This window comes from Otolemur garnettii, unplaced genomic scaffold (genome assembly GCF_000181295.1).
Source record: "Otolemur garnettii isolate 467f Iridium unplaced genomic scaffold, OtoGar3 scaffold00005, whole genome shotgun sequence".
Classification (NCBI taxonomy): Eukaryota; Metazoa; Chordata; class Mammalia; order Primates; family Galagidae; genus Otolemur; species Otolemur garnettii.
Window position 1 is genome coordinate 30,191,924 of NW_003852400.1, and position 12,248 is coordinate 30,204,171.

Genomic DNA, 12,248 nt, shown 5'->3' on the forward strand with positions numbered 1-12,248 from the left:
ACGGCAAGAATTTCCTCTGGTTCTATCAGAGGAGAAAGCCTTGTTATAAGAAAGAATTATTCTTCAGGGCCAGGAGAACAGGTCTTGCTTCTAGAGAAACGTCCGCTGGGCGCTGCAGGGCTGGCGCGCTCTTTCAGCGCCCCGAGCCTCGTGACAGGCACATCTGAGATCCAGAATAACAGGATTAGGGGGAGGAGGGAAAATGCCCTCAGGACGTGGTACTGGGTAGGCACCAGGGAATGCCAAGCAGTTTTCATCGTTACTCTCCTCCCTCTATTGCCACAGAAAAAGTCTTCCTTTGGAGGAGGTCCTTGCTGTCGTAGATTTCCGGGGAATCTCAAGATCTCAGGGCGGAGGCTGCGCTCGGGGCCCGGGAAGGGTGGGAACCGGGAAGCGGGCGCTGCGCTCGCCCTCGGGAGCCCATCCTCGGCAGCAGCTCGGGCCCGGGCACTTGGCCACTCCCGTGTCGGAGCGCCGCCTCCTGGGAGGAAACCCTTTAAGTCAGGGCGGACGGCGTCCCTCCTGCCAGTCTCGGTTCAGTCCGAGTCCAGGGTGAGCGAGTCCCGGCCCCGCGTCCGCCCCAGAGCATTGGTGTGCCCGAGCCATGGCCCACGAGCTGTACCACGAGGAGTTCTCCCGGGCCGGCAAGCAGGCGGGGCTGCAGGTCTGGAGGGTCGAGAAGCTGGAGCTGGTGGCGGTGCCCCAGAGCGCTTACGGCGACTTCTACGTCGGGGATGCTTACCTGGTGCTGCACACGGCCAAGACCAGCCGGGGCTTCTCCTACCGCCTGCACTTCTGGCTGGGTAAGGGGCGGCGTGCAGCTGCACCCGGCCGGCTGGCGCAGGGAGCGGGGACGTGGGCGTCTATGAAAGCTCAGGGGCAAGGGGGACCGCAGACTGAGGTAGACTGGGGACGCGCTGCGCCAGTCGCGCCATCGTGGAGCCGTCGCCCCTTTGGGGTTGGACACTCTCCCAGCTAAAGTCCACTCCTCGCTAGAGGTAAACGCGGGGAGCAGGGGATTCAGAGTAGATGTATCCTGCTGCCTTTGATCTTTGTTGTCAATCCAGTTCTGGATTTTGAGACGTGTCCCTCAGGTTTCTTCCCCTTTCACCTTCCAATGTCTAAGGCCACTGTCGCCCAGAAGCGCTGTTGCAGAGCGCCCGGCGCTAGTCAAGTCCCGCGCATCTTCTGACAAGTTCATTCCTGATTTGCTGGTGAAGATGGGGACGAAGTCAAACAAGTTTGTGGACATTTGCCACAGCTGGCGAGGAGTGCCACCCCCAGGATAAATTTATGTTTATTTGTTGCCTTTGGGCATCAGTTCAGGTTTCTCTATTACTTGCAGGGATTAGCTTTTTGTTTTTCTTTCAAACAGGATTCTGTCCACACCTTTCAGCTTGTCTGCTGTTTATTGGGGAGCTGGTGTCTTACGATGGCATCAGTAAAAAAGAAAAGGAAAAACACAGATGTTGTCTGTATTAATAAGTAGCTCCATATGGCTAATTTATGTATTTATTTAGACAAACTGCCATGTTATTTATTGATTTATTATTTATCTGTTTTAATAAGGACGCAGTGTGGGGCAGAACAGCCCCTTCAGGAGTAGTAATTATTTTGAGTTGCTTTCCTTCCAGGCTCTCAGGACACTGGGCCTGTGTATTCCACTTTTTCCACCTTCTGCTTTTACTCGTAAACATCCTGAATGTCCACACTCTCCCTATGAGGTCTTGCCCGGGTGGGCACACCCTGTCTAACTACATGCCAACTCCCTGAGTCTTTTGCGTTCTTTTAAAACTAGCTTGCCTCCCCTAGGCTTGTGTTTCTTTATTCTTACTCCTGAGCTTGGGAGGCAAACACATAAAATCACACACATACATATTCTTAAGTTCTGGAAAGCCAACAATTTTATTTCCTAATCCTTGAATATTTTAAGAAACAAAATAGGTGAAAACATTGGTGACTGTCTAAACATTGGCAAGTACTTGGATTAGTTGCTTGAGAAAAAATATGTAGACAAAAATTGGATTTAAAAGTGTACCATTTGGTTAGCTTGAGTGAGTGAAGAAAGCTCAGTCTTGAGTTCTAACACATTTTGTTTCCCATTGCATTGTCGTTATTCATATCGCAATGTTATAATAGACAGTAATCTATTTAAATTTTATACCAGAAAGCACTGAAACCTTAATATGTATACTGTATGTTCAAGAATGAATGATGCCAGATAGCTTAATGATGTCCCCACTGAATTCTTTTTATCTAGAACATGGATCTGGAATGAGTAAGTGTACCTGAAATGCCAGATTTGCCATTTTGGGTGAATTAAATAAAATGTAAAAAAAAAATTGTATGTCAGGGTAAACAGCAATTAAATTTGACCTCACCAGGAGACTGCAAGTGGGATTTGAACACAATTCTCTAATACTGTACATTCTTATCCAAATAGTTCCCTAAGCACTGTGTTCTGTAGAGTTTACAGATTTACTTTGGCTCTTAATTATTAACTTAGTGCTCATCAATTTCAAAAATATAATAGAAAATCCTTTGGGCAGAAACATTTAGGATTTTAAATGCTGACGTCAATAGCATGTTAATAGCAAGCTAATTCATAAAGTAGCCATCAATGTGCCTAGCACTGTGTAATGTACTTTGGGATGTGAATAATTTATGAACCTTCTCTGAAGTTTCATCAGATGTAGTAAGACAAAAAGTGATATGACATCAGTAAAATACAATCAGTACTGTGTACGAGTCACAAATGTCTGTAGTTGTGGGGAAACGAGAAGCCTTGAGGAAAAACAAAATTATGAGCGTAATTGGGGGGAGTCTTGTCATTGAGAGAAAATCACAGAGAGATGGAAAAGCTTACAGTAAAATAAATAGTCCAGCAACATTTCCTACTTCAGCTCCCAAAAGTAAACTGAGTTTTATCCATAAAGATAAAATTAAATTAATTAATTAAGATCTAAATTAGGATAAACCTACAAGGAGAGAGACAGATTGAGAGAAAGTTCTAGGAAGGTGAATTAAAAGTTTAGGGGGAAAGAACATTTGATTAAAGGAAATCAGGACATCATTTTTTTTTATTAAATCATAAACACCTAGATCATGTATACATTAATGCATTTATGGGGGACAATGTGCTGATTTCATATAGAATTAGGAACGCTTACGTCACTCTGGTTCATATATACCTATCTCTTTTACTTAATCATTGCCTTAAGACATTTATACTCTATACTTAATAGATCCGACATGTACCCTTACATTATGCACTATAGGTGGACATCAGTTATAAGGAAAAGAAGTGTGAGGTGGAGTCAGATTGGGATGAAGGAGAAATGAAGAAACAAGCTAAGTAGGAGTCAGAAAGGGAAAATGGAAGAAATTGGACCTATGAGAGAGAGTCGTCTTTCCAGGTTTCTTCCTCAGTGTTTCCATAGCACCCTGGCATAACTCAAGATTATTTGATGTTATCACCTTGTGTTAACACTACATGCTTATCGGGTGTGGCTTATCGGCCAGGCCCATAATCCTAGCCCTTTGGGAAGCTGACTGAGAGAGGTAGGTCGTTTAAGGACAAGAGTTTGAGACCAGCCTGAGCAGAAGGCTCACCTGGTCTCTACTAAAAACAGAAAAATTAGTCCGGCTTTGTGGTGGGTGCCTGTAGCTCCCAGCAGCTACTTGGTAGGGTTGGGCAAGAGGATTGCTTAAGCCCAGTAGTTTGAGGTTGCTGTGAGCTGTGACACCATAGCACTCTACACAGGGTGACAAGATTGAGACTCTATCTCAAAACAAAAGAAAACAAAAACACTGTATATTTAAATGTAAGAATTAGTTGTATGTAACTTAGAAGCTTTGGTATTAGTCCTTCATAGAAAGACATTCCAGGTTTGTACTTAGCTGTTTAAATGTATCCACCTTGTACTTCTAGTTCCTTACAGCACCAAGTTCATGAGTAGGGTCAGCTGGTAAAACTGCTGTCTGTCACATACCTTACACATAGTACCAATACCTACCCTTACCCTTTCTTCTTGCCAGTTTTAACTTTACATAAATATGTTTCAAAACAACATAGACTTATCCAGTGATTAGTCTGTGCTAGGCCTTCTGCAAGGCGCTTAAAATCCACAGGATTGGATTACAATATATAATAAAAGGAATTTATGCAAAGGGTTGGAGAGGATGCTGAGATACTGAATCACTTACATTGCTGGTGCAGGGGGATGTAAAAATCCTTTCCAATAGCACTCTGGAAAGGATTTACTAGTTTCTTACAAAACTAAACATATAACTGTCACATGACCTAGCAACTGTAATCATGAGCTCTCATTCTAGAGAAGTAAAAATTTATGGAAAACCTTAAGCATAGATGTCCTTAGCAGCTTTATTTGAATAACCCAAAACTGGAATCAGCCCAGATATTCTTTAATAGGTGACTGGTTAAACATGTTGTGATACAGCTCTACCAGGGAATACTACTCAGCAGTTAATAAGGAACAAACTGTTAATACACACAGAAAATTAGATGACTCTCTAGGGAATTATTCTGATTGATAAAAAAGAACAAATAAACCTAAAGCCCAAAGTTTCCATGCTGCATGATACCATTTATATAACATTTTTGAAACAACAAAATTTTAGATTTATTGTCAGAAGTTAGGGTAGGGTGAGGAGGGAGTGATGTAGGCAGAAGGTGGGTATACTTCAAAAGGGAAGCACAATACATTAGCGGAACTATACAGCATCTTTAGTGTGATACATGCATTTACACCCGTGGTAAAATTGTCTAGAACAAAATGGACACACACAGGTACGTGAGTACAAGTAAAACTGGAGAAATATGCAGACAGGTAGATTGTATCAATGTCAATTCTGTGCTACAGTATACTACATGTTTGTATACTATAGAATACTAAACCATACTATAATTTAGAAAATACTACCATAGGGGAAACTGTATGTACTGATCTATGTTCTATCCTTCACCAATTCTACTTTGTTTTAATTATTATAGCTATAGAGTAAACCTTATTATCAGTTTGGGGTAGAGTGATTCCTCTCACTTTGTGCTGCTTTACGAAGGTTATTTTTAGCTATTCTAGGGCCTCTCTCTATAGTGAGGCACAGGCCCTAGAATAGCTAGATAAAATGTATATAATGTATATAGTGAGGCATAGGCATATATATATATACCGTACTTTGATTTTCATAAGAACAGTATTAGGCCTTGATCAATTTGTGAATAGTTGACATCTTGATTATGTTGAGTCTTAAAATCCATGAACACTAAGCCTTTATATTTATTTAGGTCTTCTTTGAATTTTTGCATTGCCTATTAGTAATTTTCAGCTTACAGATCCTGTACGTGTTTTCCTTGAGTATTTCCGTTTCTTTGGAGTGATTGTAACTGGTATTATGTTTTTAATTTTGGTTTCTGCATATTCATTGTGTTTATATAGACATGCAATTGATTTTTTTTACTGATCTTGTATCTTGCTATCTTGTTGAGTGCATTATTTCTTAGAAGAGGTTTTTGTTAGATTCCTTGGAATTAACTGTGTAAAGAATCCTGTTACCTCAAAATAGAGACATTTTTATTTCTTTACAACCAATCTGTATGTCTTTTTCTTGCCTTATTTTAGTGGATAGAATTTCCTGTACTATGATGAATAAGAGTGGTGAGAGGGGACATCCTTGCCTTGTGTGGATCTTGTGGGGAAAATATTCAGTCTTTCACCATTCAGCATTATGTTTGCCCTGTGTTTTTTGTTGATGCTGTTTATCTAGTTAGGGATGTTCCTCTCCCATCCCAATCATTTTTTAAATCATGAAAGAGTGTTGGATTAACTTAGGGTTTTTGTTCTTTTTCTTTTCTTTTCTTCTCTTTAGTTTATTTATTTATTTTTTGGAGAGACACAGGGTTGCTATGTGGCCCAGATTGGTCTTCAACTCATAGCTTCAAGTAATTTTCTTGTCTTGACCGCCCAAATTGCTGGGATTACAGGTGTGAGCCACCATGTCTGGCCTAACCTAGTTTTTAAAACTCTCTCTCTATCTATGTTTTATATATAAAATCATCATATTTCCAAAACAATGTCAGGAAGTTTTCAGTATATATACAAGTGTAATGTAATATTATATATTTAATAACATAAAATAACATAACAAAACATAAAAGACACTGGTAAAATCAGCACAGGAAAATAATAAAGGAAGTCATCAGGAGAATTTATAAAAGAAGACCAAATGAATTCATAAGCAGAATTCATATACCAAATTTATAAGTTCCTAGGATTTCATCATGATACAACTGAATTTCATTCTAATCTTCACCTTCATAAGCTGATATTTTCTTCATTAAGACTTTCAACTTCTTTTGGACAAGGACTCTTATTTGTACGGATAGCCCCCAGCTTAGCATATTACATAAGCATCAACAAATGAAAGCGTAATTTAATTAACTTACTTCCAGTTCATTCAACTTCATGCCTGTCCATTTAAGTCCACCTAAAGAGATGCAGGTTTCAACTTGCAGTCAAGTAAGAATGTTTATGTCTAATACATTATCTTCAACACCTTGACATTAACCTTGATTTGAGATTATCTCTTAAAGCGTTTGTGTACAAAATCTACATCTATAACTTTATTGATATTCTCAGGGTTGGGAAAATGGACAGAAGAATGACACTGGAGTCTTTTCAGACTGCAAAATGCCTGTGTGTTAAATGCAGTATTTACCTTTGACCACAGCAAGGTCACAAAATTGTTGCCACGTCCAGTACACTTCTAGCTACTGATTTTTTCCTGGCAGAAGATATTTGCTACACAAGTCTCCTTTGAGAATAAGAGATACTACACAGGTCTCCTTTGAAAGTAAGAGATAAATTGTAAAGACATCTTATTAATATAGCTAACTGGTTTCTTTTCTTCAACTTCAGTGAATACCCTCAGTTTGGGTTGTCACATAAACTATTACCATATATTGTTATAGCTTCTAAACGTTTATGCACCAGTTATCCTCAGGAGATACCGTGATCACCACAGAGTTTTACTGCTAATGAAGAGTCTAAGTGTAAACAGTATCTACTTGGCTATTGTAGTTTCTAAAGGCCTGTGCTTCAGAATCACACAGACCTGAGTCTGGGTCCTTTTCTGGTATAGATCCCCTTATGAACTCAGTTACTCAGTCTCTGTAAACCTCTGTTTTCTCTGTTGTAACATGGTAGAAAATAGCTTCTGCTTCCTGGGTTTGCTTGAGGATTAAATGAGATCATCCACATAGTACATAGCACAGTGTCTCGCCCATAGGTAGGATACTAAATATGCATACATGTTAGCTGTCGTTTCTAGAATTATTTATGCTTTTTGTACAGCTCAGATACAGTAAGAGATTTGAACTGCTTTTTATAAAATTTGAGTCTCCCTCAGGACCGTCCTTTCTCTAACCTTCATGTACACTACAGACACTGGTTCCTAGGAATTGTTTCGACTTTGGATATGATCTGTATTTGAATTGTGAAAATTAAATTCCTGAGGTAATGCCACCTCCAATAGTAACACTTAATAAATGCCAGCATGCTAGTGTCTTTACTTCTCCTTTTCCTTCAGAGATAATTTCATGCAAACAAATAGAGGTAAGATCAAATTGTGTTCATTTTTCCCTTCTAAAATCCACTTGCTTCTGTGAAATTATTTAATTATGGCCCCCGATGTTCATATTTCTCCTACAATACTAATTAACATATTGACATTACAGAAACCTAAAGATTAAAACTAATAAAGCCTAAACTAATTGCATTTTTTTTTTTTTTTGAGACTCAGTCTCACTCTGTCACCCTGGGTAGAGTGCAACAGAGACACAGCTCACAGGAATCTCGACTCTTGGGCTTGAGCAATCCTCTTGCCTCACCTTCCTGAGAAGCTGGAACTACATGTGCCCACCACAATAACCTGCTAGTTTTTCCGGTTTTAGTAGAGACAGGGTTTCTCTCTTGGTTATGATGGTCTCCAACTCCTGAGCTCAAACAGTCCACCTTCCTCGGCCTCCCAGCATGCTAGGATTATAGGCATGAGCCACCATGTCCAGCCTACTTGCAAAATTTTGCATCATCTGGTATCATTGACTATGACCAAATAAATGTTCACTGAACTATATTTTTATATCTTTCTTAGTATATTCAGACAGAGTGTTTCTTTTAAAAATTATTAAAGGCACTGGAAAAAGCAAGAACAAAAATAACTTTTTTAGTTATTAGCAAAATGATATATTGTTTCTGCCAAAATCTTTCCGTAGACTTCTTGTCCTTACTGTTAAGTAAATGAATTGGAAATTCCCCATTTATTTCAGAAGTTCTGCCTTAGTCTCTTTTCTAGCTTGATGACCGAGATGCTCTCCTTTGCTGTTTCAGGAAAGGAGTGCTCCCAGGATGAAAGCACAGCAGCTGCCATCTTCACTGTTCAGATGGATGACTATTTGGGTGGCAAGCCAGTGCAGAGCAGAGAACTGCAGGGCTATGAATCTACTGAGTTTGTTGGTTACTTCAAAGGCGGTCTGAAGTACAAGGTAAGCAGCTCTCTCCGTTTCTATTATCAAGCCCATTCTCCTCCCATTTTTCCATACCTCATGTCCTCATGAAATGAAAGTTCATTGAAGGCAGGGGTCTTCTGTCTTGTTGTGTTCTTCTTTCAGTAGATTATACTGCTATATTCTAATAACTGCCAGACATACAATAAGTGCTCTGTGAGTGTGAAATGTATATGTGCATATACTAGATTTTAAATTGATAGGTTAATGTTTTCAAGAAAGTTAAGTACTTTCAGTTATGTTTTCACAAGAATGCCTTTTAATATAGTTATTTTAATAAAGTTTAATAAAGTTATTTTAATAGTTAAATATTAGTAAGTTGAGTCTTAACAGTTTTCATTTTGCTATTCTAGAGAACTCTTGAATTTGCTGAAAGTAACTCAGGCCTTTGGAATATTAATTGCTCTGTAATATCTTAATACTGCATTATAAGAATTATCATTTAAGTAAAAAGAACTAGGCACGCATTTCTCAAATAGAGTAGTTTAATCTTAGAAATTCTGCAAATGCACCATTTAGCTGAAAATATGTGTGGTTCAGCCGTACAAACTCAAACGTGCATGTGAGCACACACACAATTTACATGTATTGGTTCAAAACACCAATAAATTGGCCTTACTTCTGAAAGTAAACAGGCAAAAACAAATACTAGCTAAATAGTTCTAGCTCTTTAAGGCAAGCTTCAGGAAAGGGGAGGATTTTCCTGGCATTCTCTCGGCAACACACTGCAGATGGGCCCTCTTTACCATCCCTGCCCACCCCACCTGTGTGTTCAGTCAGGGCGTGAGGAGCACCTGCCCAGACACACACTGCAGAAGCGAGCGTTCCCCAGATCAAACATACTCCAGCAGGCGTTCTGCATGCCCTGCTGCCCCACCCTGGAACATGCCACCCTCGTGTGGACCTAAAGCTAAAGAGCAAAACTATAATTCTGACTGTAATACTAAATTTGCCTGTTAAGATGCCAGGACTTATTTCTACCTTTACCTATTTGGAGCCTTGGTTGAATATTTTGTGATACCATTGAGATCAGGACAAAATACTTATATATTCTCTTATCTTTCTTGAAATCATTATTGCACTCTAGGCTATTAACCTCCCTAAATATGAAAATATTACCTCTCATATTTAATTGACATGAGCTCCTTTATGACAAATGATCCTGAAACTTCCTTTATGTCAATAAGGCCAGCATTTTAAGTGAGTTGGGTCTTGTAGTTACTAAAAGCAGGTGCTATGCTGTCATCCCAGATTTGAACCCATTTCTGCCACATACGGTTGTTTGCTTTAGGGCAAGTACTTGAGCTTTCTGTGCTGAATATCCTCAAACATGCATTGGGTATAACAGCTTTCTCATACAGGTGTTATAAAGATTAAGGGTTAGATTAAATAATAAAATGCATATACAGTACATAAGCAATCAGTGTGAACAGGATTTTTGAAATCAAATTTCTTGATACATATTTAAAAGTGGACATGATAAAAGTAACTTTACACTTATTGGATAATTATCTTCTCATCACAAGCAGTAAGACCACCACAAATTAACGTGTTTTTTAGAAAGATGGTATTTGGAGCTCAAATTTATCAGCAAGAAAATGAGTCCGCTATCTTATCATCAGGGACATTGAGCAGATGACAATGTATGAAGTTGCAACAGTATTTGATAAGAAATGTGGAAGCAGAGATAATTTAACATCCAGAAGAGCAAATATGATTATATTATGCTTAATTTCATCCAATTAGTAGTTCTACACTTGCAGGAATGTGGTCATCACTTCATGTATATTAGCTCATTTAATATAAACAACCTTGAGCTGCAGTTTCTGTAATTACCTTTTGTTCTATTACGATCAGTAAGGCACAGCTTCAGGAGGCCATGTAACTCACCGTGGTCTCAGAGCTGGTCTGTGAGTGGGTGACCATCGACTCCAGTATCTAAATCACTAGTCGTTATACTTTCATGCTCTCTACATGTATAAAGGGTTCAAACATTGGGGTACACTTTAAATTTAGGATTACCCTATAAAATAAGGCATTGTGTCTATTTATAATGAGCAAAATTAGACAGAACCTACTGTTACCAAGTCTGAAAAAATAATATGTAGTTGCCATTTGTAATGTAAAGATTTGGCTAGGAAGCAATAGGAGCATCTTCTTATCTCATTTGGTTAACTTGTGTCATTTCTCTTTAAAGTCTCGTAGAGGCTGGGAAGAGATTATAGAGGAGGGTTAGTTACCATTGTGCCTTTATAGTCAATGTCCAGCTGACATACCTTTCCCAGGCTGAACTAGTCCCTGCCATGATTGTGGAGAGTGACCATCTGTCTGTCAGCCAGCAACCCTGTATTTATGGTGCTGCTAGGTCACATCATCTACTTTGCTTTTATTCTGCCTTGTGAAAGTAGAAGGAGACTGGAAGTTTCTAGGGCTAGTGCAAATAATATTCATGGAAGAGTTATGGTTCTACATGCAACATACAGTGTGGTTTTTGTATTTTGTAGCATCAACTATTAGAGACAAATTATTTTTTTAAATAATGTTTAATTTTGACAGACTGTGTATCACTGTGCTGGTTCACCCTGTGAAATTAACCTGAAAGTTGTATGTGTATCCTCAGTCTAAGTCTACTTTATATTTTATAACTTTTTTTTAGATCACAGTATTCTTATAATTTTTTTATTAAATCACAATGTTCTTCACCTTACTTTTAAAAAATTCAAATTACTGAGCTGAAAACTTATATTTATTGTGTTTTATACTATTTAGTTCATTCAGCCAAAAAAAGTGGAACTCTCTGTAAAATTAGGGACTAAAATTTGAGGTTGTAGTTAGTTGTCCTGAAAACAACATTTAGTCTATACTAACAAGACTTCTTTATTCATAAGGGCCTTTTCCTGGAGAATGGTGAAAATTTAAAGCCTGTGAAAATTAAAAGGATGTGCTAATCACTACCTATACAGCCTAACCTCATTCTAAGTATCCTTATTACAGAGGCCTTTGATCTGTCAATGATAGAGTTTGTTTATACTATAAACTCAGTGATGCACATTACCTTATAATTAATTGTGGAAATAATTAAATGGTTATGAACATTTAACTAAAAAAAATCAAAAGGTGATTGTAAATAATTCAAGAAAATATAATTGATACACATTTTTTCTTCAACATTTCTTTAATTTTATGTAGTTGTAGTTTATCTTCTTTATTTTGTTGTGATTGGGAATATGCAGTCAAAATACTGCATCTCTCTTAAAATTAAAGTTAAAAATACTCAGGCCTAACACAGTTAGTAAACTCTGTTTACCAGAAAATAAAGAAGATGTTTGTTTGTTTGTTTTTTGAGACAGAGTCTCACTTTGTCACCCTCAGTAGAGTGCTATGACATCACAGCTCACAGCAACCTCCACCTCCTGGGCTTAGGCAATTCTCTTGCCTCAGCCTCCCAAGTAGCTGGGAGTATAGGCACCCACCTCAACGACTAGCTATTTTATTTGTTGTAGTTTGGCTGGAGTTGGATTCAAACCCACCACCCTCGGTATATGAGGCTGGTGCCCACCCACTGAGCCAGAGACGCCACCCAAGATATTTGGTTTATTTAATGCAAAAGCAAGGACCACGTGGAGAAGCAGCCCACCCCTGGCCAGCATTCAACTCCCTTTCT

General features: G+C 38.7%; 1 protein-coding gene across 1 annotated transcript in view; it reads left to right on the forward strand.

Annotated features, from left to right (window-relative positions):
• Window positions 1-604: 604 nt before the first annotated feature.
• SCIN (scinderin) overlaps window positions 605-12,248 on the forward strand; it is an 85,883-nt gene continuing 74,239 nt past the window's right edge. Inside the window, exons 1-2 of the mRNA XM_003782712.3 lie at window positions 605-803; window positions 8,409-8,563. Of these exons, the coding sequence (XP_003782760.1) occupies window positions 605-803; window positions 8,409-8,563 (354 nt within the window). The remainder of the gene's footprint in view (window positions 804-8,408; window positions 8,564-12,248) is intronic.